The 27886-nt window shown below is 45.1% G+C and overlaps 1 protein-coding gene across 6 annotated transcripts in view; it reads left to right on the top strand.

The window, feature by feature from the left end:
- Positions 1-27886, top strand: part of GRIA1 (glutamate ionotropic receptor AMPA type subunit 1) — a 306492-nt gene that overhangs the window by 249602 nt on the left and 29004 nt on the right. For 4 of the 6 annotated variants that reach the window (XM_059917554.1, XM_059917549.1, XM_059917555.1 and 1 more), the window contains 2 exons: positions 11042-11240; positions 16481-16728. In XM_059917554.1, coding sequence (XP_059773537.1) covers positions 11042-11240; positions 16481-16728 — 447 coding nt within the window. Of the gene's footprint in view, positions 1-11041; positions 11241-16480; positions 16729-16781; positions 16998-27886 lie in introns of those variants that run through there. The other 2 variants (XM_059917553.1, XM_059917551.1) reach the window with 2 other exon arrangements.

Raw genomic sequence — 27886 nt, forward strand, 5'->3', positions numbered from 1 at the left:
AGCCCACAGCATCCCACAATTAAATCTGCTGCCCACTCCAAGGACTTCAAGCGCCAGATAGGTTAGGCCACAGATGACCATTCAGGCCCTCACCTGGCCCACTGAGGCAGGGACCCAGGCCCCTGGAACCCATCTCACTTCTGAAAACAGCTGGTGGATCAACAAGGAGTAGGAGCTCTCAGGAGGGCTCTGGATACACGGAAAACATATGTTTGAGTATTACGGGCTGGCCAGCAGGCAGCTAGCTATAAAAAGAGTGGTTTCTTCTAAGAACTTACCTAAAAAAATGTATGTGGAGGCAGTCCCATTTTTAACACAAGTGTGGTGCCACCATTCCTTTGTGTCTAGGAACTGTGGGTAAGTGGTGCTTGGGACCTGAGAAGGTCAACCTTGAGGGAGTTGGTGGTCCTGGTTCAAGCTGGACCCCCTTTCAGCACAATGAAATCACACCACTGGAATTCGATGGACCTGGGTTCACATACAAGCTCCATCACTTGCTTTGTGAGCTTAATTATTTCATCTCTCTGACCCTCAGATTCCTCATTTATCAGAAGGGGGGGTGGGATATGCCTACGTGGCCTGAAGAAAGTGATGGGGATTAGAAGAATGAATGTCAAGTATTTTATGCAGTATCCAGTTGAAAGCTGGTACTCAGGGAACAGGGGCTGCTGAGTAGTTAATATGCTTTGGGCATGTTCTTGTCCCACCTCCACACCAGAGCACAAGCTGTTCCTACTCCAGGAAATACCTTTCTTTCTATTTCAGCATGCTCAAAGCCTGCCTGCCCTGCATATCCCAGGTAAATGGCTCCTCTCTCAGCCCACCTTTCCAGATTTTTCCCAGTGGGGCATGGCTTTCCCCACCTCTGCACTTCCGTAGCACTTAATCAGTGATTTCCCGTGCTCTCCACCCAGTCCAGGTAGCACAGTTGCTTCTGTGTGGGTCACATTCATTCCATTAAATTGACTTTCTTAAGAAGAAACTTTTTAAGTATTTCTCATCAGGCTTGGTAGGTGGTCAGTACTCAATAAACATTGTGTAATCATTCATTTATTCAGCCTATGTTCAATGAGCACCTACTATGTGCCAGGCACTCTGCTAGGTGACAGGGATATGGCAGTGAATGGCAAAGACCCCTGCCCTCTCTGAACTTCCATTTTAGTGGAAGGAGACAGATAATAATGAATAAACAAATCAATAAGTACATGATTATCTAAAGATCACGTTAGACTTTGATAAATGCTATGAAAAAACAGGGTAAGATGAGAGAGATGGAGAGCAGAGACAATACTCGGAGAGGTGTACCTGAGGAGATGATGTTTGAGCAGAAACCTGAAGGGTACATGGAGGGAGGTTTGGGACAATTTCAGGGAAGTAAGTTCCAGGCAGAGGGAACAACTGCAAATGTCCTAAGGTGGGAAAGACTTTGGTGTGTTCTAGGAAGTGCAACAAAGCCAATGAGGCTGGAGCAGAGCCATGGCAGGAAAGATGGTACCAGATGAGATTCAAGGTGGGCCAGATCAGGTTGACTTTGGCAAGGCATTTGGATTTTATTTTCTAAGTGTGACAGATTTTAAGTGGGGTGAGGAACAACGTGATCCTACTTACAGTTTTAAACGGTCCCTCTGGCTATTGCGTGGACGTGGGTTGTACAAGGTCAAGAGAAGAAGCAAGGAAATGTAATGCTAATATCTAGTATCTAGAACGTTACCACTGACTATGGGGGATGATTGGATTTGATGGACTGGAGGTGAAGGTGAGGGAAAAAGATAAGCCAGCACTGTCGACCTGGCATCTGGTTTGAACAGCAGAGGGTACAGTGGTGCCATTTCCTGAGATGAGGAAGACGGAGGAGACTAAGTAATTCCTGTTCAGGAGAAGGACTGGAGATTGAAATTTAGGAGTTCTTAGCATCTATGTATATAAAGGTCATGGGCTTGGAAGAGATCATCTATGGAAAGATGGTAGACAGGGATGGGAAGAGGGCTAAGGCCTGAGTTCTGCACACAACAATAACTTAAGATTAAGCAGAAAGGAAGAACCAGCAAAGGAGACTAAGCAGGACCAACCTGCAAAGTAGGCGGACACTGAGGAGAGTACAGAGGCTGGAAGCGAAGTGGAGTGTTTCCAGAAGAAATCATCATCATCTCTACCACCACCACCACCATCATCATCATTGCAGCATCATCATCATCATCATCACCACCACCACCACCACCACCACCATCACCACCACCAACATCACCACCAACATCACCATCATCACCATCATCATCACCACCACCAACATCACCATCATCACCATCATCATCACCACCACCAACATCACCATCATCACCATCATCATCACCACCACCAACATCACCATCATCACCATCATCATCACCACCACCAACATCACCATCATCACCATCATCATCACCACCACCAACATCACCATCATCACCATCATCATCACCACCACCAACATCACCATCATCACCATCATCATCACCACCACCATCATCATCATCACTGTAGCAGCAGCATCACTATAGGTGACAACTTGAGTCCTGCTCTATCTGTGCTAGATGCAAAACATGACTTGTTCATCAACTTCTCACAATTCATGAGATGGAATTCAGTATCTCCATTTTCAGATATGGAGACTGAAGCTTAGAGAGTGGACCAAAGAATTAGTAAATTTTTTAAAATGAATGAACTGATCTTCATTCTTTTGCAAACTGTGCCCACGCTATGCTCCCATAGCTTACCTAAATGGAAAATAATAGGAACATAAAACCATCCCTCTTTGAAACATAGCTCTGCAAATTCTACAACAGTACACACTAGCTTACAGAGTGCCGGGCTTTCCTTGGAGCTTGTTGTCCAACCCCCAGTTCCCCACCCTGAGACTCAGCACAGGAGTCCAGGGCCTGCCCCCTCCTGCGGGGCTGGAACACAGTGACCAGCAGCTGGGCGATTAACATGACTCACTCCTACTCTGCCAGGGAAGTGCTGAGGGATTTGCAGCTGGTGAAAATGGGATGCTTTGCCACCCAGACACAGCATCTTGGATGAAGTGGCCTCATCAGTGGAATTGTTGCATCTGGCCAGAGCTATTTCCCCCAGTCTGAGAACCCTGATGCCCGATACCAAGTGAGCCTCTCTCTCTGAACATAGCTCAGCTGAGTAATTAGTCAAGATGGACCTTTCTTTCTCCCTGTAATTTAGAGACGGGCTATCTGAGCCTCTGCCTTCATGCCTCTGTTTCCATTACTTTTTAAAAATAGCCATTTGAAGCAGATGACCAAGGGAAATGGGTTGAGCTCAGTGACCTCTCGAGCTCAGCTGAATGAAGGCACACAGGAGGTGTCCCTTCTGCCTCCTTCCTCTTGGGGATGACAGGACATGCTTTTGAAATAAAGGAGAAATGTCCATATCCAACCCCTTGTCAGAGATGTCGTGGAGAGGAGATGGGTGAGATCAGAAACTGATTCCTGTTTAATAACTTTCCACTCCTTACATTGGCCCCGTGTATCCTCTTTTCTGAAGGCCCCCGGCCATAGTACCTGCTCCCCGACTTTCAGCCAGGGCATTGCTCCAAACACTGTCTGCACATCTCCATCCTGGCAGAAATGCTCTCTCTGCCAGGCACACAGCTACATGCTTCATTGGTATTTTTTTTTCTTTTTAATTATGAAGAATACCTTTAAGATGAGTACTAACACTTCATTTTGTAAAGAAACAAGCACCAAGAGTTTTAATGACTTGCCCAATGTCTACAACCAGTAAGTAATGAGGCAGGACTCTATCCTGTCGTGTGTGGCCCCTGAGCCCATTCTCTTAACCAATGCCTTCTCCCTTCTGCTTGAGGAAAACACAAAAGTAACTGGCAAATGAATCATTCCAGTACTTTATCTGGGTGTTTGTGGGCAGGTACTAATAACTGGATAGATGATAAAAAATGTCTAAGTCGTGTATTCTCTTCGATCAAAGGTCTCTCAGACTCAGAGTAGGATTGAGGGAAGGAGTCATTAAATTACAGGCCACTGGGGCTTCCCTGGTGGCGCAGTGGTTGAGAATCTGCCTGCTAATGCAGGGGACACGGGTTCGAGCCCTGGTCTGGGAAGATCCCACATGCCACGGAGCAACTGGGCCCGTGAGCCACAACTACTGAGCCTGCGTGTCTGGAGCCTGTGCTCCACAACAAGAGAGGCCGCGATAGTGAGAGGCCCGCGCACCGCGATGAAGAGTGGCCCCCGCTTGCCGCAACTGGAGAAAGCCCTCGCACGAAGCGAAGACCCAACACAGCTATAAATAAATAAATAAATAAATAGAGTAGCTATTAATTAAAAAAAAAAAAAATTACAGGCCACTGGCTACATCCAGCCTGCTGTCTGTTTTTGTGATGCAAGTTGTTTGGTACACGGCCACATGCACGTGTGTACATACTGTCTGTGGCTGCTTTCACGCTACAACAGCAGAGATGAGGAGTACAACAGAGACTATAAGGCCCGCAAAGCCTGAAATATTTACTACCCGGCCTTTTACAGAAAAAAACAAAAAAAATGCTGGCCCCTCATCTAGAAAGACAAAACCAAGCTGTGAGATTAGAAGTATACATTTAAAGGTCTGTAGTGAATCCGAATCCACGACCAGGACAGGAAATGCTAACTATCAGAACCCAAAAGATGGTTCAATCAGATCCTTACTATCTTCTACTAGCACCAAGTTATGCATTTAATGATATGCTTAGCGTCTCGTTAACCAAAGGAAAAAAACAGTCTTTGCCAGAAGAGAGCAGCATCTAGCGGCCAGCATCTGGCTCCGGAGGCCATGTCTGGATGCATTCACCCGGTGGACGCAGACCGGCATTTGAGCATTTCCCTCTCTCACTGCCTCTGCTCCCGTGGATCGCCAAATCCTATCACTTTGATGTCTTCACCTCTTTCATCAGCCTGCTTCTCCCAATTTCTGTGGGCTCTGTTTTAGTTCAACCCATCACCATCAATGTTAATAAATACCATAGATAATCATAGTGACATCTTAAATCATCACAACAACGTGGTTAGAATCCTAAGAGCAGAATGATCGTGGTGTAACGGGAATACAGAAGGGGCTGCTTGGTGCTCTGCTGGCAAAGGTGGGGAAGTTTACAGAGGAGGTGATATCCCACTCACCTTCTCCTCTTTATTTCTATCCATCTTGCTTCCTCCCACCCCTGCACCTGTTCTGCTTGGCAGTCTCCTACTCATACTTCAAAACCTAGCACAAGTTTCTCCTCCTCCGGTAACTTTTCCCCACCCCTCTGCCAACAGAGTAACTAGTAAGCCCTTCTGTGTTCCCTTAGTGCTGCTTTCTTACTTGTCACGTAATTAACATAGTATTATAATGACTGTTTATGATATGGATATAACATGGTGATAATGGCTTTACTGAGTGATCGTTACGCTCCAGACACAGTACCTTACAGAGAATCAGGTGTCTGACCACCAAAGCCCATGTTTGCCCACCGCCTTCCCACGTTCTCCCTGGAAGGGAAAGGCTGTGGTGTATTCACTTTTACCTCCCCTGTGCCCAACAGTGCCTGCCATACAAGCAATGCTTGTAAACTGAATGAATGATCAGTATGGTGTATGCAATTCTAAAGATTCCTGTCTCTTGGTAATCCAAACACTAACCTAGGTACTCCTGTAAAGAGATTTTACAGATGTAGTTAAAGTCCCAAGCCAGCTGACTTTCAGATTATCCAGGTGGACGTCACCCAATCCGATGAGCCCTTTAAAAGCAGAGCGTTTTCTCCAGCTAGTGGAAGTCAGAAAAATTCAAAGAATGAGAGGGATTTGCCACAGTCTGTCTTGCTTGAAGGTGGCGGGGGCCCATGGTAAAGAACGCAGGCGGCTTCTGGGAGCTGAAGCCAGCGCCTGGCTGACAGCCCACAAAGAAAAGACGACCTCGTTCCCACAACCACAAGGAGATGAATTCTGCAAACAACCAGCGAGCCTGAAAGAAGACCCTGAGCTCCACATGAGAACCACAGCCCCAAACAACACCTTGATTTCAGCCTGGTGGGACCCTGAGCAGAGCATCTAGACACCCTCACCCAGACTTCTGACCTACACAACTAGGAGATAATGAATGAGTGCTGTTAGAAGTCACTAAACTTGTGGTGATTTGTTATTCAGCAATGAAAAACAAATGCAAACAGGTTTCTAATTCTGTGGAGATGCTGATGGCTAGACTGCTTTGTGCAGATCCCAAAGGTTCCAGGGAGCATTACAAAAGGTGAGTATTCCTGGGCATATATCCAGACAAAACTCTAATCCAAAAAGATACATGCACCTCTATGTTCACAGCAGCACGATCCACAATAGCCAAAACATGGAAACAACCTAAATGTCCATCGACAGACGAATGGATAAAGAAGATGTGGCACATATATACAATGGAATATTACTCAGCCATAAAAAGGAATGAAATAATGCCATTTGCAGCAACATGGATGCAACTAGAGATGATCATACTAAGTAAGTCAGAAAGAGAAAGACAAATACCATATGATACCACTTATATGTGGAATCTAAACTATGACACAAATGAACCTATCTATGAAAGAGAAAAAGACTCACGGACATAGAGAACAGACTTGTGGTTGCCAACAGGGAGGGTGTTGGGGGAGGGATGGAGTGGGAAGTTGGGGTTAGCAGATGTAAGCTATTGTATATGGAATGGATAAGCAGCAAGGTCCTACTGTATAGCACAGGGAACTATATTCAGTATCCTGTGATAAACCATAATGGGAAAGAATATAAAAAAAGAATGTATATATATGTATAACTGAATCACTTTGCTGTACAGCAGAAATTAATACAACATTGTAAATCAACTATATACTTCAATAAAAATCAATTGATCAATCAATCAAAATAGTCCCAAAGTCAAAAAATAAAATAAAATAAAGAAAGGTGAGTGTTGGCTGTGATCCAACATCATGAACCATCATGGGGTGAGGAAGTCCATGTCCATCTACAGACGAATCAGAAGTTGGTGAAAGAAGGAATGCTCTGCAGTGGCTGGAGTGCTGGACAGGAAATACGAAGTCCTGGGTCCTAGTCCCAGCTCTGCCAGTGCCTCACTGTGTGACCCTGGGCAAGTCCCTTTACACCTCTTACCTGCAGTTCTTTCATCTGCCACATGGGGGCATTTGTCCCTCTCCCATCCACTTCACAGAGCTACGAATCAAGTTCAAGTATGATAAAGGTCCAACAAGCCACATAAATTGTGGCCAATTCTGGAGGAACATAAGGGTTTCCTTGATCACCTAGGGAGTTTGGGGAAGAGCTATGCCAAGTTATGAGACTAATAAAATTCAGGTGACTAGGCAGACCTTTAAGGGGTTCAGATTACAGCTGTGCCATCCCTATGAAGAAAAGTGGTGCTTCCTTGATCACCTAGGGAGTTTGGGGAAGAGCTATGCCAAGTTATGAGACTAATAAAATTCAGGTGACTAGGCAGACCTTTAAGGGGTTCAGATTACAGCTGTGCCATCCCTACGAAGAAAAGTGATGCTTTGCCTTGTGACTCCCTGGGGGAATCATCATCATCACAAAAATAATGTCTTCTGTTTCAACAGCACTTTTCAAAGTACTTTCCCCTCTACCATTTTAGTTTCGATAGCTTGTATCCATTAAAGGAAAAGAATGGACTAAGAGTTTTTCTAGTTCTGAAAGTTTTGGTTTCTCACCATGAAGTAGGGTTAGTCTCACCCATTAAACAGAAGTAGAAGACTGAGGCCCAGCTAGACAGGCAGCTTGCCAAGGTTATGGGGCTGTAAGTGAAGGGCTGCCCCTGGGATGGAGCTGGGAAAATACAGAGTTCTTAGGTAGAGGCCCAGCTTTGCCTGTGCCAGGTCGGAACTGAAGGAGGGGGTTCACTCACACTCAAGTTCCATACTACAAATTGAATACAAATGAAACATTGCAATCATGTCCCATTTCGAAGAGCCTATTCCCCAGCCCTCCATTTATTCCACAACGACAGTTACTCTGCTGGCTGTGAAGCAGAAGAATTTTTCTTTGCTATCTTCATTACGTAGGCGGGGGTGTAGGGAATACTGTGCAGGGTAAGCTCCTCTCAACGTCCAGCAGATAAATATTCATTAAAGAACAGGAAAAAGGACCCATAAGCCTGGACCTTTCTTGGGAGGCCTTTGAGCTTCACCAGATGATCCCCAAGTTAGGATACTTTAGCTGGGTCTCTCGGTTCACATAATGTTGCCATCCTGAACACATAGTTTGAAACCATGACTCCAGACATCCTGAACCATAGCAGGTTAGAATTCTCCTGGCCCTGAAAAGTATTCCTGGGCTCTAGAATCTAATGTGAGGGTAGCCATCAGGTTCTAAAAGAGGTGGCATCTGTGCACTCACTTGTTATTGAGGCTAACTCCGTGCTGGGTGCTAGAGATCCAACACGGCACAAAAGAGCTATAAGGTTCCCTTACTCTCCAGTGCGTGTGGTCTAGGGGTACACCTGACAGTCAATCACACAAATAGATGTCAGACATCAGCTGCAATGTGAGCTGCACGGGGCTCTGAGAGTCATGTGCTTGAATGCTGAAAGAGTGATGACTAGGATAAGGTCTGAAGGATGAATAGGGTTGATGGATTGATCACGGGAAAGAGCAGCATGTGATAAGGGTGAGAGCCTTTTGAGTATGAAGGATCAAACAAATTCCAGAGTGACCAGAGTTACAGAATCCACACTGTGGGACAGCACCGGAGAGCGGGCCAAGGAGTTGAATTTTATTCCAAGTGTAAGAGGAGGGCTTTGATGGGTTTTAAGCAATGAAGAAACAAGATGTAACCAATGTTTTCCAAAAGATCATGCAGGCTCCCTTGTCGAGAACTGATTAGACAGAGGAGTGGGAGGATGGGGGGTAGGGGGGTTGAATGGAGGCAAGAAGTCCGGTTCAGATGCCCCTGTGATCATCCAGAATTGGAAAAGAAGCAGCATCTTCACACGGGCCTGGACACCTGTATCTGCTGTCTCTTAAGGTGAATAGAGCACTGGACTAGTTATCAGAAGACTGGTGTGATCTTGAGTATAACTGTGTATTAGTCCTGGGGCACTGGGAGAATGATTTTGCCTCTATGTACCTCATCTTGCTTGACTGTCCAATGGAAGCCACACATCCTGGTCTACTTACTTACGATTTCCAATCACACAGTCTCAGAGATGGGAGGAGTGTAAGAGGAAGCAGTTGGTCTCTGGTCCCATGTGATGCTTGGCCTTTCCTCTGTCTGGCTTATTGTTGTGTCCCCAGCACTTAGCACCCTGGAGGACCAAGGGTAGGCACCAAGTACAACATCTCTATAAATAGTTTATCACTTGAACATCTTCAGAAATAGGGACACTCTCATCCCCAGGATAGCCATTGTTGTACTACCCTGCCCATCAAAAATATCTTCCTCCTATTTAGATAGCATGTTTCCTGCAACTTCTGCCAAATGCACCTCACTCAGGTCACAAGGCACAAGCCTCACATCAGTCCTTCAGTGAACATATCTCTCCAAGCCTTTTCTTCCTGTAGAGTCTCCCCTCTTCCTGAAGCTGTTCTTCAAAGGACATCATTTTGTTGCACTCTCCTGCTCTCATTCCTTTGAACAAGTCTCCTCTTATTTCCCTCTTCCTGTGAAGCATCTAGGAACAGTGTTTTCTATATAGCAAGCAATAACAAGTATTCGTTGGATTTCTTGGGGTGAGCACTGTCTGCCTGAAGTGAAAAGGAGTCTCTCAGAAACCGAAACAAAGTAGAACAGACAGGAACATGGGAATAACACACAGAGGGCTGACAAGGTCTCAACAATCAAGCAAGCCAGCAGGCCTGGGTGTTGCTCCCAAGTCAGTATGATCTGGGACTCTTGAATTTCTTTATCCATAAAACTCACGGTTTGGATTGGTGATTGCTCTCGATGTTAAGCATGAGGTTCTAGTTAAGCGTTGTCACCTCTGAGCTTGAGGCTGTCGGAGCACCTGTTATAAAGGGCTTAAGGGCACAGCGGCTCCAGGATGACACTTCCTTAATAAACTGAGCAGCATGGAAGGAGGAATGGAATGCAAATAACTTTATCACTATCTGATTGAGTATGGCTCGATGCCATGTCTAACCACCACGTAAAATCACCCCATATAACATCTACATCATTGGTAACATCTTGGGAAGCCCTGGACTTGAAATCTCCTAGCCAAATCCAAACAATCACAGTGGAACTCTTGGCTGGTCATGTTTCTCTTCACAGTTTTGGGCATAAGAGAGAACAGGACCCTAAAATCAAGGATAAGTTTCTTGTCTCACATATGATTGTCATATTTGCCATTTTGATCCAGATCAGAATATCCTTTGTCTTTTATTTCAGCCAAATTCTCTTTCTCTATGATGAGGAGAACCGTGCCTGCACTCAACAGTGACATTCCCCAAGGTGGCTGGACGGAGTGCTAGTGTTGTCTTTATTTCCAAAATGTTCTCCCTTCCCTTCCTTCTAATCCATCATTTTGGCAGCCTTTGCCAACCAGGAGGGCAGTGGCGAGAAGGCAGTCTGGAAACATTTCTGGACATGATCAAATGTGTGCAGCATATGTGTAAATGCATTGCATTTATATATGTACGCACATACATTTGGCATACATGTAACTGCTTGTAACGGGATGTTTATACATGTTTGTGATTTTTGCGGGCAAGTGTTGACATATCTGTGTCTTTGTTGGCATGTGTCTCGTGTCTCGATGTGTATGTATGTGTGAGAGTGAGTGTGAAGATGTACCTGCAGGGCAGTCTCACCCATGAAGGATGGCAACCCCACAGGTCCTTATCCACAGTAAGGAAGGAAAATGCACAGGAGACTCTGACGTTTGGATTCTCACACCCTGCTGACAGAAGAGAAGGGTGCAAGAAGGCTTGACAGCTCTGCTGATGGGCTGGGGCTGGCCCTCGGCCGCTCCCCACAGTCTTCTGTAATTGATGTCTGTGCTTCTGACACCTCTTCCCTTTGGGCTGCAGGTCCCTGTCCGGCCGCATCGTTGGCGGCGTCTGGTGGTTCTTCACCTTGATCATCATCTCCTCCTACACAGCCAACCTGGCCGCCTTCCTGACCGTGGAGAGGATGGTATCTCCCATTGAGAGTGCCGAGGACCTAGCGAAGCAGACAGAAATCGCTTACGGGACCCTAGAAGCGGGATCCACGAAGGAGTTCTTCAGGGTAGGGATATCCCTTGTCCCAGGGCACTTCCACAAAAGGGAACCACTACTGTCAGTAAAATATCCTTCTCATTAGCATGAGATTATAGGCAACTGCTTAACTGAGCGTAAGTCAGGGAAACTGAGCTTTCTACGGATCCCTGAGAAACCTCCATTTCTGCATTCGTGGAAACTTCAAAGCTCTTGCATTGAATTAGACCCCTTATGTATACCACTCTGTGCCAAGTTCTCTGCGGGCTGCAAAGGATATGACATATAATTCCCTTCCTGCTCCTATAAGCACCTTCAGCCTTATTAGTAATTGATTAGGAGCAGCGAGGAACAAGGTCCCAACCTGATGCCCTTTGTGTCCCCTCCTTGGAGACTCTGATGAATAAGGAGATGTTATATGGGAAGTAATGACTGGAATAGGCGGTCTATTAAATAGTGCCAGGAGATACAGAAAATGTGAAGTGGGAGTGGAGGTGGTGGAGATGTCTTGTGGCTAGAGGCAAAATGAGGAAAATAATGTCGACCTCCAAGAGTCATTATGAGATGAAAAGAGATGGACATCTAAAATACAAGGAAACAAAGAACAATGAATGGGGGCTCCATTTCCCATTAGGGCTTCGGGGGGGTGTAGGCAATTGAGAGCCACCTTGAAGGAGGGGTAGAGAGGGATTATGGCCACAAAGGATAGACCTGTAAACATCTCTAGACATCATGAAATCAAGTTAGATCAGCGTAGGCTAATTACATTCTAGGCAAAAGGAACAACTTGAACAAATGCCCCAAAGCAAGAAAACCTGTAGTTCCCTGGACTTTGGAAATGTTTAGCACAGGGAGTTACCATATATTAATCAAATACAAATAATAAACAATTGCTACCACTTCCTCAGCACATATTATGAACTGGGTCCTGTGCTAAGAAGCACACATTTCATGACTTATTTCATCCTCTCATCAGAGGCGAGTTGGGGATTTGTTATCCCCATTTTGCAAAGGAAGCTCAGAGAGGTAAAAGTAATTGCCCAAGGTCACACAGCCAATAAGGAGGAGGAGGAGAATACAGAGCTAGCCTCTGCGTTGCCTCTGGCAAGAGGGTGGGGATCCTATGCGGACCCACTGGGTTCTCACTGCAACTTCATGGAGCACACCCCAGACTCTGAGTGAACCCACAGGGTGCTGTGCTCAGCCTCCTGATCGTGGGCTCTGCGTTCTGCATGACAGGCAGAAGAGGGACCAAAGCCCTAACCATGGCTGATGGAGGTTCCAAGACTAAAATCATTCATTTTCAACATATTGGAGCAAGAAGGTAACTTAGGGGTCACTTGGTCAGAGTCTTCATTTTAGAAAGAAACATGACTTGCTTAGGCTAACCCAACCAGTTAGTAGAAAAACCACTTGTAATCTTGTTACGATTCTCTGACATCTTTAGCCTGCAACCAGAGCGTGAAGGAGATGCCTGATATTTGTCCATAAAGCCAGTTCTATGCCCCAGGCCCTGCTGATGCAGTTGGGGAACCACCCAATCTGTCCACTCATTATATACCCATGATCTCCACCCCGGTACATTCACATGTTACAGCCCCCAAAGCCCCTTCCCATCCATGGTCTCCTTTATGTTTCACCTGTGACCTAAGGTAGAACAGGGATTGTGTGTCCACGTTGCGGGCAAGAAATTGAGATGCAGGGAATTCATGATGCAAGTGTCCGGGAGGGGTACAAAATCTGAATTTCCTCATTCCGACCCAAGTATTCTTGCACTGAACCACACTGTCCTAATGGATGGTGTCATTAATAATTTTTTTTTTAAAGATCGCTCAAGTTACTAGAAGGGCCCATAGACAAATCCAGTCTAACCCTCCACTCTTGTAGTTGGGGAAAGTGAGGTCCAAAGAAGAAAATGTGTACGTCCTAGCTAATTCAGAGGCACAGCTAAGACTTAAGACTTCCACGTTCTGTTAATAACTACAGAAATAGACATATTACTATCTCTTGTCCAGAACACTGTGCTAGGCATTTAGAACCAAGGCAGTGCATATTCGACAAGCTCTGTGCCCTAGCCAGGCTTACTTCATTAGACTAGGCAAATAGGTTGTATCAATAGTTCACTCTGATTGCTCAGGAGTGCTTGCCTGGAGTTCTATGTTAAGAGGGATTCTGAGGTCACATTGGGCTCAGTATGAAAGAATTCTTTAATTGCTATCAATGTCTGCCATGTATATAGGAAGGGAAACTGGTACCAAGCCAAACATGTATTGGGCATTTCTACCCTAAAGTCACACCGGAAGAAAAGTCATAATTATTAGTAGTAATTGCACCACTTATGGAACACCTACTATGTGCCAGGCATTGGGGTATGCACTTTACCTCTTTAAAGTGTTCTATTCTCATATAATCTCCATGGCAACACTGTGCAGTGAGTACATATTATCGCCATTGTCAGGAGAGAAATACTGAGGCTCAGAAAGGTTATGTTACTTGCCCAGAGTCCTGCAGCCAGTAAAACATAAAGCATAAAATGAGGGAGACAGCTAGTTGCAGTGTAAAGGTACTAGGGGTGCAATCAGGAGATGAGGTTTTACTCCTCCTGGCTCTGCCACTAACAAGCTACATGACTTGGACAGTTCATTGCCACATTGTGGGCCTCGGTTTCTTCACCTGTAAAAAAAAAAAAGAGTGCTGCTGACCCGATGTGTCCTGTGAGCCCTTCCATCTCTGTGACGCTGACCTTGAGAATTATCCCACCAGGACCTTGGTGGGTGGGGAGACAAGGTCACCTACCACCCCCATAAGGCAGAAGGAGGGAGTAGGGCAACAAGAATTCTACCTCTGAACAGTCTGGCTTCTCATCCCCGTGGCAGCCCAGAGCTTCTCGGCAGCCCCAACCCAGAGTCACTTAATCCTCCACCGACAGTTTAATTAAGATGTGTGAAGGGCTGTGGGAGCTGCGGATGAGAGGAGAGATCCAAGAACAAATACCCCAAGCCTGTTTCCAATCCTCCCTGCCACTCGCCTGGCCTTTGCATTCCTGGAGATGAGATTTTCCTGATAGTTCTACCCTGAGCGACTGTGAGCGCAGCCTCGGCGTTGGGGGCACTGGGGTGAGGCTGAGGGGACATATTAATTTCCTGCATACTGTTGCCCAGAGCGCTCTGCAGCTCTGCCTGTCAGCAGCCCAGTGTTCCCCCGCTGTGACCATGCTGTCAGGTCACATTGCATCTTGCAATTGCCCTGCTGCGTGTCTTACTGGTTTTGTGCCTGGAAGATGATCCGCAAATCTGGTCACAGCTGAATTTATCTATTTCCCTGTTTCCTGTGAGAGAATATTCAATACGTTGTAGATGCTATGATTGGTCCCGGATATTTCTTTTCCTAACTTTGAAATCCTCCCTCCCTTTTCTCCTTTCTTTTTTTTTTTTTTTTTCCTCACCTGGACATTGTTGCTTGAATGATAAATATTCATGTAAAGAACCAAATATTTCAAGCTAGCTAGGAACGTAAAGGTTACCATGTCCAAACTCCTTATAGAACAAATGAGGAAAGTTAGCAATAGAACCAAGACTAGCACGCAGGGTTCCTCACCCCCAGGCCAGTGTCCTTTCCAGATTGTAAACCATCTAGTGAAACAAATCATCTCGTTTATCTAATTATAGACTATCTTACAATTCACTCTACCAAACGCTTCCCTGACATTCTCAGTAACGATCTACATTCATTTTTCCTTGAGACCTAGAGTTTTCCTGGGTCTAAATATCTTTATTGGCTCAAACAACAAGCTAACTGTATATCAATATTTTGCCAACTCTTGTTGATATCAACAAAATAAACCTGATATTGTGTGCAAAGAATAATGACATATTGCATGTATAATGATAATTTTATACTAAAGGAATCTGTAATCTATATATCAACCACTAGATTACATAGGTGGCCTAACTCTAGTAGTAACTATCTTTAAAAAAATAGTCCCTTACATGTGTTTAACACTTGTCCATTTACAAAGCATTTTCAAAAGCCAGATACCAGTAGCCCTAAAATACATCTACCTGTTGGGGAAAGGATGCTTTTTAGGAAGAGCATCACATGTGAGAGGGTGGATTTGAGGTCCTAGACCATGGGCCCTAACTAAGAACCTACTAGACAGATGCAAGGTTAGACTCTGTGCAGGACCCACAGAAGGGAAGACGTCCCCTACCCTCAGGTAGTGTTCACAAACTTGAGACCTAAGTCCAAGTATGAATGGTTCTCAATCCTAAAAGTCTAGCCTGGACATCCAGTGGGTGCCTGGACAATGTGTCCTAGAGGAACATCAATCCTCACAATACTCCTTCTAAAGTGAGGGCCACACGGACCATACAGATGAATCACCTAGGGAGCTTGTGAAAAAGATTTATTCTAGGCTCCACCCAACACCTACTGAATCAGAATCTCTAGGTTTAGAGCCAGGGGGTCTGCATATTTACAGTCTCCATACATGATTCTGGTGCCCACTAGAGTCTGAGAGCTACTGTCCTTGGAACCGAGACAGTCTCAGAATACACAGGATTTGTTCTGATCTGTGAGATGATGAGTAGGATGTGGCTGGAGGGAACCAACATATCCAGGGGAGTGAACAAAGGAGGCAAAGTCACGAAGGAAGGAAGGCCCAAAATGAGTTCAGGAGGAAATGAGGAAAGCAGCTTGGCTGGATGTAGAGGCTTTTGAAATGTAAGCAGAAGACAGTATTAAGTCCCAAGTTATTAACTTTATCAGACAACAATTTGCATTCTGAGGGCCAGTCTTGCAATACGGGATGACTGGAACTTGGCACCTATGATCTATTAGAAATTCTTTCGTGTTGTCCTTTAACGATGAAATCAGACTCCACCTATCGTCAGCTCTCCGCTTCTTCAGGGCTTTGTGAATATGACCTTACTGAACAACAGATAGGTCCTCTGATGTCTTGAAAAGTCAGACAGAGCCCCAGTTTCTTAACTCTCCCCATATTTCAGAGGACGGTAACTATTCAGCAGTAATTAAAAGATCCTGAGTTCTCCTATTCATTCTGTATTTGCAAGATATTTGTACTTTGAAGCCTACTGGTACTAATTAGAGCCTCTTATTTTGCAATCACTGATAATTTGTTTCTTCCTGAGCTAATCTCGCTCATGAATGTGTGATCAAGCCACACTTGGCTCTTCATTATTGCGTGTGGGCCGACCTCCGTGCCACGCACAGCCAGCGCTTAATTCCAGCTTCGTTCCTGTCCCCTGCCAGAGGTCTAAAATCGCCGTGTTTGAGAAGATGTGGACGTACATGAAGTCAGCAGAACCATCCGTGTTCGTGCGGACCACAGAGGAGGGGATGATCCGAGTAAGGAAATCCAAAGGCAAATACGCCTACCTTCTAGAGTCCACCATGAATGAATATATTGAGCAGCGGAAACCCTGTGACACCATGAAAGTGGGAGGTAACTTGGATTCCAAAGGCTATGGCATTGCGACGCCCAAGGGGTCCGCCCTAAGGTAAGTAGCCAAGATCTGCTTCCTTGGTACTCCCTCTCCCCTCCCTACCTCAGAAAGGAAGCTGCTGTGCCTGCCACATGGCTCCAGGGCCACAGTGGGAGCTGTCAAGAGGTCTCTTCTTAGACACCTGTGGGCCTGGGAGATTCCAGCCACCCAAGACCTTCAGCCCTGAGGTTGGAAATTGACCCGGGGGCCTCAGCTTGCTCTGACTGTCGCTGCCCATGTGTTCCCTTCCCACGCCTCGCCTTACCCCTCCAAGTGGTAAACATTGATGAACCTTGTGTTTCTGTTGTGTAATCTGTAACACACCATCCTTTACCAGACACCTCCACATCCAACTAGGCCACGAACAGGGCTCTCCAGCAACCTGGATTCTTTGACAGAAGGTGGTTTGTAATGTTTGTCTCCAAAGAAGCAAGTACATGGTCCAAATGAAAAATCAAGTCGTTTGAGTCCTGAGATTCTAGCTGTGGAAATCGAAACAGCACCAAACGAGTGGTAGCACCCATTCTTTCCTAGATGCTGATATCTTTAGCAAGAAACAGGTATTTAAGTAAAGAAGCAAAGTGGACTTTATTTTCACATAAAGAAGCTCTGGTATACATTCCAAACAGCTAAGGCAGAGTCCTGTAAAATTAAAGTCAAAACACCTATATTTAACTCTGGGATTTACTACTGACTGTCTTACAAAAGGTGAGACATATCTCCCGACCTTCAGTATCCTCATCTATAAACAGAGGATAACCATCTCATCCTTTCCTAGGTCCAAAGTGGTTTTAAGTTCAAATGGGATAATCTATATAGAAGGTAAATGAAAGCAATACAGGGTGACGTCACCTGTAAGACATTGTGTCAATTACAGAGTGATTAAATCACTTTAGGGAAGGGTAGCATCCAAGGAAAGGGGAGAGTGTTTTAAAAGGTTGTAAAAAGATGGAGAGAGGCTCCTAACCCATCTTGACATGACATCCAGAGCCACCTCTGCCGCCACTTCATTCATTTATTCCAATAATATTGATCCCTACAACATTCTAGGCACTAGGCTAGGAGCTGGAGCTACAATTTGGAATACATAGTCCCTGTCCCATGGAACTACATTCTTGCAGGGAAGAAAGGCATTAAACAGATGATTATTGTTTAATGGTTCATGACAATTATGATAGTCTATAAAAGGGGACCTAGAGGACACCTACTTCCAGCAATTTGGCAGAACAAAACTCCCACTATTAAACACCTAGATATGCTGGAGAAAGATATAACAAATAGCCTTTTAAATGCAAGTTAAGAAATCTCTAGGTCACAAAGAGAAAAGGAAACCAAAACCATAGTAAAAAGCATAAACTAATTATTCTGCGTCTGCCCTAAGCAAGGGAAAGTTATAAATTATGTGACAACATACATGAGCAAGAATCAGAAGTATAAAACATAAAAGTAATCAAAAATACTTTTAAAAGAAAAAGACACTATCATAAAAGACAAGACGTATTTGGAAAAGTATCAATTAGGACTTACAGAAGTGAAAAAAAATGTAGTCATTAATATAAAATCTCAATGGAAGAGTTAAACAGCAAATCAGACAGAGCTGAAGAGAAAATGAGTACACTGGAAAAAAATAGGAGAAGATTCCCTAGAATATCACACAGAGGGATAAAAAGATAGAAAATATACCAAAGAGGCTAAGAGACATGAGAGAGAAAAAATGCCAGGTGCATCTTCTTTAAGTTCCATATGGAGACAAGAGAGGATGAAGTAGAGGTAATATTTGAAGGGAATTTTCCAAAATTTATGGATAACATAAATACTCAGATTCAAAAATTATGAGTCCCAAGCAGGACAAACAGATGAAAATCAGCAGCTGATTCAACTGAAACTGCAGAACAATAAAGACACAGAGAAGATCTCAAATACACCCAGAGATAACAAGGTCCAACTGGTGTGCAGGATAGGTGGGATGTGGCTGAGAAGACTTTTCCAAGGATGCTTTTTTTCCAAGATGAAATATGACATATTAACAGGAGTTAACTAAGTATAGCGAGGGGAGAGGAAGAGAACAGTCCAGGCAGAGGGAACAGAATGTGCAGAGACTCTAAGGCAAGAAATCATGGTACAGTTGATAAACTAAAAGAAGATAAGTACTCCTGGAGCACAGGTAATAATAAAGAGGAGAAAAAGTTAAGCTACAATTGGAGAATAATGAAATGCAGACAGATTTTGTAAAGGATTTTTGTCCTTATTTGAAGAGCAATGAAAATACATTGAAGAATTGTAAGCAATTGCCCAAATATCAGGAAATAACAATATCTGTAGGAGTGTAAAAATAATTATATGTGACCTAATAAAGGGAAACCAAATGGCCCGGTATTTATTAATCATGCATCTTTGTCTGGAAGAACTTAAAAAACTCTTTGTACAAGTTTAGGCAAAGTTCAAAGGGGATTCAGAGAATAGTGCTTGGCAAGAAAAGAAACTTTTCGGTACTTATAGAACATCACCCTAGAAAGGCCCAAAGTAGAGAATGAGTTCTTATAGGTCCAGGAACACCAATGATGCTGCAGAATTACAATTTACTGAAGGCTTTATGAGTCAGGGACATCATTTGATCTAAATAGTTGGATGCAAAGTTGAAAAAAAAAAAAAAAGGGTACAGAAGGTGACACGATTTGCCCACTCAATACATTACTTCTACCACCCTACCCTATCCATGGGTGCCTGGAACATGGTGACAAACTCAGTAATGTGAACATAAATCTCCGGTCATCTGGGACTCAAATGACTTCCCACTACAATAAAAGCTACCACTGAGTGACTGCCTACCACATGCCACACGCTGTGCTATGTGCAGTGTCTCATATTATCCTCTTAATTTCCCTATGAAGTACCATTATCCCCATTTTACAGATGAGGAAACGGAGGCACAAAATTAAGTTACTTGACCAGGTGGACACAGCTAATAAAGGAGCCAGATTTCAAGCCCAGGCAGTCTGACTCCAGAGCCCGTGGATGTACTCACTCTCACACTGGGCTGGGCATTATGACTGACAACACTGTTAAAGGCAGGACACCGAACTTATGCCAGGTTCCCAGCACCTATTTAACTGGGCGAACAATCACCGTCAACTCAAAAATTAAAAATGCAGACTTTTGGAGCCCAGAGCATCCACTCACCACTCTGAAGGCAAAAGGTGATAGTGAATGCTCACTTTAATGCCCTTCTTCTTTAAGGCACCACGTCTTTGAGCAGTAACACTGCCTTTATAGGTTTTGCATGCCCAAAGATTCTTTCTGGTGTAAATATTGAAAATAGTTCAACTCTATAATAAATAAACACCTAATTCTATTGCTTACATCTCTGTGAGAAATAACAAGCCATTTATTGATTTTGAGAAAGACACAGAAAGGGAAAGAGACATGAACAGGAACATCTTCCAGATAAGATCACTGATGGTTGATGTGCAAGTCAAGAATACCTAAATGGAGCCCACATGCCCCCAGCTCTCTCCCAGGGCTCCTTTCTCTCCATTGGCAACCTTTATGATAGCCATGGGGCTCCCTGACCCGAAAACAGAAGAGCAACGCTCATCCTAAGAGAGCCTTGGGTTTCTGGCCTGGGAAAGTCCCTCTTCACCTACTTCTCATCTCTGCAATAAAAGGAGTCATTCTAGCAACCAGCAGTGTAGAGGTCCCATGAAACATATCCTTGCAAAACGGTTACAGAAAATATGAGTAACCACACATGCACACCCACAGTCCAGCCCGGCTTCCTTCAGGTCTCTGTCTCACATGCCCCCAAATGATGCCAACTCCCCAAGTCATGGTCAAACACCAAAGAGTCACGGCAAGCCAAATGCCACAGACACATGTGCCTGATGCAACAATCTTAGACTCACTGATCTGATCCCAGCAAACCATTCTGCATGACAGAGGTGGAAAATGAGGAGAAGGGTAAAGGGGTAGGACGTGATACCTCTGTTCCCCATTGAAAAGGGGCTTAAATGTGCTTAAAGAGGATATGGCAGAGGAAATCAATGTTGTCTTCAAATTATTTAGAATCGTAGAAAATACCTTTTCAAAGACTGTCTAGTCATTCACGAAGCTGCAGACTCTTTAGGAGTGTTTTACACTATAGACTTTGCAAACGTCTCTTCTGCCCTGTGAAAAGGGGGGCTTTGGCTGCCCTCACAGGTAGATGTGCTCCAGACTTAGTGCCAGTGTCCACAGCCAGAAAGGACCACCCTGGCAGTCCCCTGCACCACTCTCCATAAAGCCAGACCTGACCACACCCGCGGGACATTCGCTCCCTTCCAGCCTGCCTGGAAAAAGGTCCAGGTTCCTCCAAGGCAGATCACCCAGCTCTGCCCCAGAAGGTCAGACAGCCGATATCTAAGGCCCAAATGTTCCTCTAAAACTTGCCAAGTCTACTTGGCAGAGGTCAGGCTTGTCCCTACAGAGCATTAAAAGGCTGTGGCAGTGACAGAATGGCGTGTTTGTCTCTTCTGCTCTGGAAACAAATACTCAGGAAGCGAGGTGGTTCAGTGCTTGATTTTCCATTTGGACAGGTGGTGTTTCTTTGAAACAGATGCTGTTTGTTGGCCGTCACTGCATGCTTGGGATTGGGTGAGGGGCTGAATTTTGTTTCCGAAGCCCTGAGGTTGTGGATAAAGACCTACGCAGCCAATGCCGGTCACTAGGGAAAGGTAATAGGTAAATCCACTAACTGTGATCTATTGGCCCTTCTGTTGCCAACTCAATGTACCTGCTGGTCTGAACTGAAGTCTCTTTTCTTTATTATGATAAAGACTCCCTTCAGTTAGAGACGATGTATTCAAATTTCCTAACTAAGGGAGCATGACCCTTGTTTTACCCATTCAAGAAGGAATCCACACCAGGTGGGCCTGAGTTAAAATCTCCACTAATGACTCTCCTTCACAAATCATCTATCAGGAGTTTAATGGATTTGCTAAGAGTTATACCCTAATCGGGACATTGGTCAAAGTCTGGTCTTTAACTGTGACTGTGGTTCCGCGGCGTCTTCTCTGGTCCCTGTGATCATGACGTGTTTGTGTTCTGTCACGTGTCTTATCCATGCCAGACGTGTGAGCCAAGGTGATGGGAGGAGCACAGTGTAGCCTTCTCCTACAGCTTAGCGGGTGAGGGTCTAAGACCCACTCCCTGGGATTTCCACGCAGCTTCACAGATTCCTTTCCAAACATGTATCTTCTCCACACAAAGAACTGTGCGCTGCACTTCAGGGAACGGTGGTGAGAGAGAAGCGTTCCCAGCCCCTAAATGATGCACAGTCAAGCACAGCTCATGAGCAGTATTACACAGATACCTGTTATTCTGCTCAATGCCCTAAGAGAGCCGGGAACACTCAAGAGGACAGTCCACATCTGAATGGGAGGATTTCCAAAAGTTTCGAGGCCAAGGTAACATCCAAGTTAGGCCCTGAAGAAATTGTGATAGATGAGACGTAAGGAGAGGGAACTCCAGATGGAGGGGACAGAATAACAACAAACACAGCGGTGGGAAAACATAGGGCCTGCTTTCAGGAACAACAAGAATCCACCTTAACTAGAGAATGCGTTAATAAGCAAGGGCGACTGGCTGTGGGCACAGTGCAAAGGATTTCAAAAGTCTCTGTATTTTTTATCTGATGTCAGTAGAAGTCACTGAAGGCCATTGATGGAGGGACCACGGTCAGACAGACTCCCGAAGATGATCCTGGCAGTGGTTTGCGACAAGTACCAAAGAGAGGAGGCTTACAGGCAGGGAGGTCATTTAGAAAGCCATTGTGGTCATTTTGGTAGGCGATAATGAATGTGGTTACAGATCATAATGAGATGGGGACAGATGGAAGAAGTGGCTCTATGTTTGTCATCAGTCATAGGCTTTACTTTAAGACTTGGTAGTTTGGGAAAGAACTCTGTCATGGGAGCTTCCTGGGACTTCTGTGCTCCTGCTTCAGAACCACTCAGGTACGAAGTGATTCAGGCAAGGACAGAAAATGGGCAGATGTGTCCCCACCTCAACTTCACCTCTGGGGCACCTAGAAGATTGAGAAAGGCACCTATGGGAGGGATACAGAATTCCTGGCACACACGCAAGAATGATAGCGGCTGCCAATTACCTTTACCTTCCTCCTACTGCACTGTATCTTGTCTATATCTATTTTATTTTTTAATTGGACATAAGCTCAAGATTGCTCATCAACAGTTTAGTTTCAATCGCATTCCTACTGAATATATCTTTCTTCCTTCACAAAACCCTAGGCTGGAAAATATCTCCTAAGAACCACTCGTCTGTATTGGCATCTGGCTAAAAAAGAGGAGAGAGGTTAAGGCCATGACTTAGGAAGAAATGTCACAAGGTTTTATGGGGAGTGGTCTCACTTCCAGGGATTGAGGGTGTCCTAGCTGCCCACCTCCATACTGGGACCATGTGACATGATTGTACCTTCCAGGCCGTTGAGAAGAGTTTTCTACTTTTAGGGAATCACCCTGACCCAGAATGTAACTGGGAAACAAATAAGCAAGTGACGTCTTGGTGGTGTTGAATCCATTGCCATAAAAGAACAATATCCCAGTTTTAGTATGCATTAAAATCTGCTAGGGAAGCTGGTTTAAAATGCCCCTTTCTAGACTCTTGATTCCTGAGATGCCTCATCCTGCAGGTCCAGGTAGGGTCCAGAAATGTGCAATTTCCACAAGTCCCCTAGGTGGTTCTGTTAGAGGTGGACAGCAGTCCACTTTGGGAGGCAAGGTTAGAGGTCAGGGAAAGGAGATGTACATGTTTTCTGAGGAAGCAGTGGCTTGGAAAGAAAAGGAAGATTAATATAATGGGAGAATGGCGGGGAAACTGCATTGAAGAGTGTCAAAACCGCGATCCTTGGAGTCAAACCGCCTCAATTCAAGGTCAAGGGCCATTACTTTACCAGCAGTTTGACTTAGCTTCCTGAGTCACTATAACTTTATGAGCCTCTGTTTTCTCTTCTGTAAAATTGGAGTAATAACAATTCACTGCAGTTGCTCTGAGTTTTGATGAAATAACATAAAGTGCTTGTCACAGAGGGTACTCATTAATGTTAATTCTCCACCCCATCCTCCTCCCATTAGACCTACCAGAAAGCCACTTTTGAGCCAAATAACTTATTTTTTTCTTCTTTGTGAAACCAACTGTGTTCATCAGAAATACACATGAGCCCCACCCTCAGCCCCCTACACTGGCTGCATTAGAAATAAAATGTCTCTCTGAGAACAACTTGTGATCCTCCCCCACAGAGAACACACTAAAAAAAAAAAAAAAAACCTGATATTTCTTTCTCTCCCTCTCTCCCACCCTCTTCCCATAGTATGGTACTGGTGCAGGGCCCACTGCTGAGAATAAATGCAGTATGTCCCAGGGAAATGACAGTCCCTTTCAATTGGTCCTTGCCTCCTGATGGGTAGCCAGGGATGCTTGTTGTCATGGTAACCCCCTGAACTCTGTGACCCAGGTCGGGCCTGATCAGAGACAAAGGTCTCCAAGCAGAGAGGCTGGATTCGCCTGTATCCTCAGAAGAGCTGGAGAGAAAGAAAGAGAGGGAGGGAATCAGTGGATAAAAAGGGAGAGAGAAAAAAAGAAGGGAGGGACAAAGAGGCAAGCAGAAAGTGTGTGTGTGTGCCTGTGTGTATGTGTGTGTTTGAAAAGAGACTGGAGGTTTGCCAGAGGACGGCTGCATCAATACAGAAGCTTCTCGGGTCAGGACACGTGGGATGGCTCAGAGAGAGTACCAAGAAAGCCTGCTAGGAGACTGGCGCAGCAGCCCAGTGCACACGCCCAGGCGGGGGATGGGGGCGTGATTTAGCCTTTTAGTGGTGATGCCAAGACCTATTGTTAACATTTCTCAAGCACTGACTCATCCCAGGCACTCCTCTGAAGTATGTGATGCGCACTAGCTTATGTAATCCTAACAACGACCCTGGGAAGGTAATATTGCTTTCACCTTAATTGTACAATTCAGGAAACTGAGGCAGAGAGAGGTTATGGAACTTGCCCAGGGTGACCTGGTGTGGAAACTGGAGAGCTGGATTTTCAACCCAGCCCACCTGATCCCAGGTCGGGATCTTCCCAACCACGTGAGGCAAGCGTGGACGTAAGGAGGGAAACTATCAGGAAGGGATGATTATTTGGAGGAAGAAGATCATTTATCCTCCCCCCGACACCTACACGCAACTTAGTCCCAGCCAATCCATATACAAATAAGAAAAGCGAGGCTCCACGAAGGGAGGTGGCCCGCTGCCTACACTGCCTGAATCCCTAGGGAATCCTTCCTCCCTTCTGCACTCTTTGCATGTGGGAGGCACACAGTGCAAGGGGCAGGGTCACATCACAGGCTGACGTCATTACCCTCTGCCTAACAGCAGAAAGGGGCACACTCATTGCTTGTTAGGCTTCCCTACCTGCCCATGACAGACTGAAACAAAAACACCCCTAAAGCGTTTTATGCTTCCAGAAACTCTGCAGAGCTTTTGATGGAGTTCAACAGTGAAACGCAGACCACTTTAGACTGACTTTACCATAAGTGTCCAGGCGGGGGAGGAGGGGGAGGAGTTGTGCACTCATTTCATACCTACTGTGTACCTACTGCGAGGTATGAAATCAATACATACGAAACGAATGCATTCAGCACCCTAGCAATGTCCAAGCAGTCATCCTTCTCTCATCTTTTGATTTAGGCATTATCATTTTCCTTCACAGGTGAGGAGGCTAAGATTCAGAGAGGTGATGTTTTGCCCAGGTTCTCAAAGTGACTTGTGGGACAGGGCTTAACTACAAACCCTGATTCCCAAACCCTCCTTTCTTCCACACCTCCACCTCCGCGCTAACAGAGGCATAAACTGCCTCTGTCAACTTGTAAGGTGGCATCCTGAAAGCATCAGGGGAAATGAGACACCAGGTCCATTTGCACTCCACAGCCAAAGCACTCGTTCCTGAAGCACTGGGCTAGGCTGGAGCTCCACGGTGCAAGATTTATTTTGGAGGATCCTGGCGGCGTCCCAAAGACAAACGCGCGCTTATTCCTGTTAGGGCTCCGTTTTTACCATGCCTGGTGGAGAAGCTCGTAAACAGCAGAGCAACACATTAAGGAGAGAGAGAAGGAATGTGGAGAGAGCAAGGTGACAAGGATGGATGTGGGGAGATGAACCCCACAGGAAACGAATGGCCTTGACCGCAGCGAGAACAGCAGCCCAGCGCGGGCTGTGATTTGCCTGCCCAAGCACTGCGTTCTCCCGCTGATACACAAATTGTATGTTGCTTTCTTTTAAGAGGCTGATGCTGTCAAAAATAGCACCTCTTTTCTCTCTCTCTCAACCTCCCACCCTCCCCCTGCCTCTCTCCCCTCAGCAACTTTTTTTCAGACTTGCCCAGCCTTTTGCCTTTTCTAAGAAGGCAGCTGCTGTTACACAAAGGCAGACCAGGACAGGGAAGGTCTGGATACCTGTCCCAGCTCTGTCACTCAGGGCTTGTGGGTGTGGAAAACAATGTGCTTTGTGTGGATCAGACCCTGTTCAAACCTTGTCTCCCATATTTACAACCCGTGTGATCTTGGGAAAGTAGCAATAAGCAGTGTGGACCATCGACTGATCATTGGGGCCTTGAAGTTAGGGCTGAGTATGAATCACGGGCTGCCAGTTAATGACAAAAGTCGCTCAGACACTTCACCTCCCGAAGCCTTGACTTTCCCAAATGTAACAACTGCAGGTAGCACTAACATAAACTCCGGGGGTTGTTAAATGGGGTCATATGAAGGGCTTAGCACAGTGCCTGGCACATACTAAAGTGACTAAGAAGTGTTAACTGTCATTATTTAATCTCTCTGAGGCTTAGTTTTCTCATCTTCCAAATGGGGATCCTAAAACAGGCTCCGCAGGATTGTCTTTTGAGAATAAATAAAATCACTTACGAAGAGCTCATGGTGCATCTGGAGTTCTTGGATGTTAATCCCCTTTGCTAGTCAACTTCCCCCTCACCTTGCTGCTTCCCCTCGCCACTCCCCATCTATTCTATTAGTTTGGGGATCCATCCAAATAAGTGGTGAGTGCCTTCTCTGGGCCAGACCTCTCTTGGCTTCTTTTCATTACAGTGGGGCAGAAATTGCAGGATACCAGGGAACAGAAATGTTCAAATGTATAGCTTTATTCCCTTTACACTCGGTACCACAAACGTTCGGCTAATAGCCACATTGCTTCCATCCATTTGTCTGGAAGTAGAAAGAAAGGGTAGGGGTAGTCCTGAGTTGAGCACTTGCACAGAAATTCGGGGCCATCTGTTTCAGGAATGTTTTATGAGTGGCCCTGTGGGCTGGGATCATGGCTGGATCACCATATCTAATCAGCCTCTCCCTACGGAGAGTAAGGGACAAAGGCCCAGGTGAATCCCTAACCAAAAGAGCCACTTCCTCCCAACTAGATGGAGGTAGTAAGCCAGCAGTTTTCAAACAAAAGAAAGTCAGGCAGGGAAATTTACATATATTATTCATCCCTCCTCAGCACAGACATCTAGCAGAAGAAGAGCATAATGACCTCTTCATCCTATTCCCTATTCCCATGGGAATGAAATTTATTCCTCTGGAAGAACATTAAAAAAAAAAAAATCATAGTACTATTTTTAGTTTTTTAAGGACCCTCCATACTGTTCTCCATAGTGGCTGTATCAGTTTACATTCCCACCAACAGTGCAAGAGGGTTCCCTTTTCTCCACACGCTCTCCAGCATTTACTGTTTGTAGATTTTTGATGATGTCCATTCTGACTGGTGTGAGATGATACCTCATTGTAGTTTTGATTTGCATTTCTCTAATGATTAATGATGTTGAGCATTCTCTCATGTGTTTGTTGGCAATCTGTACATCTTCTTTGGAGAAATGTCTATTTAGGTATTCTGCCCATTTTTGGATTGGGTTGTTTGTGTTTTTGATATTGAGCTGCATGAGCTGCTTGTAAATTTTGGAGATTAATGCTTTGTCAGTTGCTTCATTTGCAAATATTTTCTCCCATTCTGAGGGTTGTCTTTTCCTCTTGTTTATGGTTTCCTTTGCTGTGCAAAAGCTTTTAAGTTTCATTAGGTCCCATTTGTTTATTTTTGTTTTTATTTCCATTTCTCTAGTAGGTGGGTCTAAA

This window comes from Balaenoptera ricei, chromosome 3, assembly GCF_028023285.1.
Source record: "Balaenoptera ricei isolate mBalRic1 chromosome 3, mBalRic1.hap2, whole genome shotgun sequence".
In the NCBI taxonomy this organism is placed as follows: Eukaryota; Metazoa; Chordata; class Mammalia; order Artiodactyla; family Balaenopteridae; genus Balaenoptera; species Balaenoptera ricei.